Below are 1,991 nucleotides of genomic sequence, written 5' to 3' on the forward strand. Positions count from 1 at the left end.
GCACAGTATCAGATAAAACTTGTTTGGCTAATTCAATATTGTTAATTTATTTCATTTTTATAAGTTATAATTGCTGCCACCCAAATTCTACCATTTTGTAATAGAAGAGGTACTAAGCATCTTTTCTATTTCCTCTTCACCTCAGCCCATGTAATTTTCATGTGAATTTTCCCAAGCATGCAAAGAACCATCTAGTTATTATTGACAATCTAATCCAAAATCTACTCTCACTTCTTGCAGACACTATGCTATTGAATTTCAGCTAAACCTGATAAAACTTATTTTTGTGTGTCATGTACACACATATATACATACATAAGTAGCATAAAGGTAAGAATCAGAGAAAAAAAAAGGAACAAAGGCTAGAAAGATAGAATAGTATCATTTTTATCTTTTATGAGCTAGTCTTTTCCAGTTTAAATTGATACACATAATATGGACAAATATTTCCCTTAAAAGCAGAAGTCTAGATGCAATAAATCTAAGAAAAAAGATAAAATGCATACAGTCAATTTCTAGCTATCATTTTAAACATCCAAAACAGTGAGATAGCATGAATAATTCTCCATATTCTTGTTAACTCTCCATTTTGCTTCCAATACAATAACAGATTTAGAATATACACAGAAGTAAGAGAGAGAATGCACAAACATGCAAGCACTCACTCACCTTTCTCTACAACTTCAGCGATGGCAGCTGGATTAATCCTGGACTAAACCCAATCAAATTCTCTGAAACCACCAATGAGTGCTCCTAGTATCCCTCAAACTACACAACTTGTTCCTCTAACATAAGGCTTTGTCACCTTTGTGGAATTTAATCTTTAACATAGAAACTGGTTTGAATAACCTGGGTTTTTTTTAATCAATAATTACACAGTGATGATTTATACTGTGTTCACTTAATGGAAATGATTTTGATGTCCAAGCCTTCTCAACCTTAAAAACACTGCTCTAATTAAAAAACACCACCAAATAAGAATTTGTTCTGAAAATACAAATATCACTACTAATTTTCTAACTGTATCCAACCTGTTGATGATTGCAACGTTTGGTGCAAGCTGTGTGGCAGCTGAAGGGTGAACAGAGGTGAATGGACACTATTTCTAAAGAAGTCTTCTGTTGCTTTAGACTGCAAAACCTTGGTCTCCCAGAGCTGCACAGAAAAAAAAATGTTAAGATATTTATTACTGATTTTTAAAATTTTTTTAAAAATTGGCAGCTAATGTCACAATGAATGGGTAAGTACTAAGCAATAATTGAGGGGTTAGAACTATATCAATTTAAGCTGATAAAACAAAAGACAGAAAGAGAAACTTGTATTGTCTACAAACCTGCTTCAAGTCTTTTAAAACCTGTTCCTCTATACCTTCTTCAGCAAACAGGTCTCGCACTCCTTCGATTACATCTTCGATTACCGATCTGTAGAGTTTAGGCTACATAAAACAATTGTTAAAGTTTTAATTTCTCAAGTTTGAATATATGTAGCCTTTGAAGACATGCAGTTTACATTTTCTAATCTTGTAGTTTAAAGAAAAACCACCATAAAATTTTTACTAAGTACATCCTACTCCCAGTATAGTCTCAGCTTTCTATAAATTGTGTTAGCTTCAGACCCACAGTCTCAGCCTAACTACAAGGCCAAATTACAAAACTACAATAACATATGAGCTAATAATCTCATAAAGATGTATGGGTATTGTTATGTAATTTGGCTTTTGTGTTAGTATTTAGCCTCTTCATTCCTTTTTAAAAGGGAAATTAATTTAAGGCAGCTGGAAATAGACCTGCTGTTTTCAATTTACCTTTTTCCCAAAGTGGCCAAGAGAGCCTTTAGGGTTCACTGTATTATTTCCACAAATATAAACAAACTCCAAGCCATAAGACTGGGGTAAGCACTTATAACAGAGTAGCCAAAGCCCATCCCACTTCCGAAATACACAAAGTTCAGAAAAATATTCCGAACCATTGTCAAGTAAAAATATAACTGTA

The 1,991-nt window shown here is 33.2% G+C and overlaps 1 protein-coding gene across 3 annotated transcripts in view; it reads right to left on the minus strand.

The window, feature by feature from the left end:
• Positions 1 to 1,991, minus strand: part of GTF2A1L (general transcription factor IIA, 1-like) — a 58,005-nt gene that overhangs the window by 49,650 nt on the left and 6,364 nt on the right. For 2 of the 3 annotated variants that reach the window (XM_012638874.1, XM_012638875.1), the window contains exons 2-3: positions 1,334 to 1,435; positions 1,032 to 1,155 (exon numbers count right to left, since the gene is read on the minus strand). In XM_012638874.1, the coding sequence (XP_012494328.1) occupies positions 1,032 to 1,155; positions 1,334 to 1,435 (226 nt within the window). The remainder of the gene's footprint in view (positions 1 to 1,031; positions 1,156 to 1,333; positions 1,436 to 1,991) is intronic. The other variant, XM_012638876.1, reaches the window with a different exon arrangement.

This window comes from Propithecus coquereli, unplaced genomic scaffold (assembly GCF_000956105.1).
Source record: "Propithecus coquereli isolate 6110/MARCELLA unplaced genomic scaffold, Pcoq_1.0 Scaffold136, whole genome shotgun sequence".
In the NCBI taxonomy this organism is placed as follows: Eukaryota; Metazoa; Chordata; class Mammalia; order Primates; family Indriidae; genus Propithecus; species Propithecus coquereli.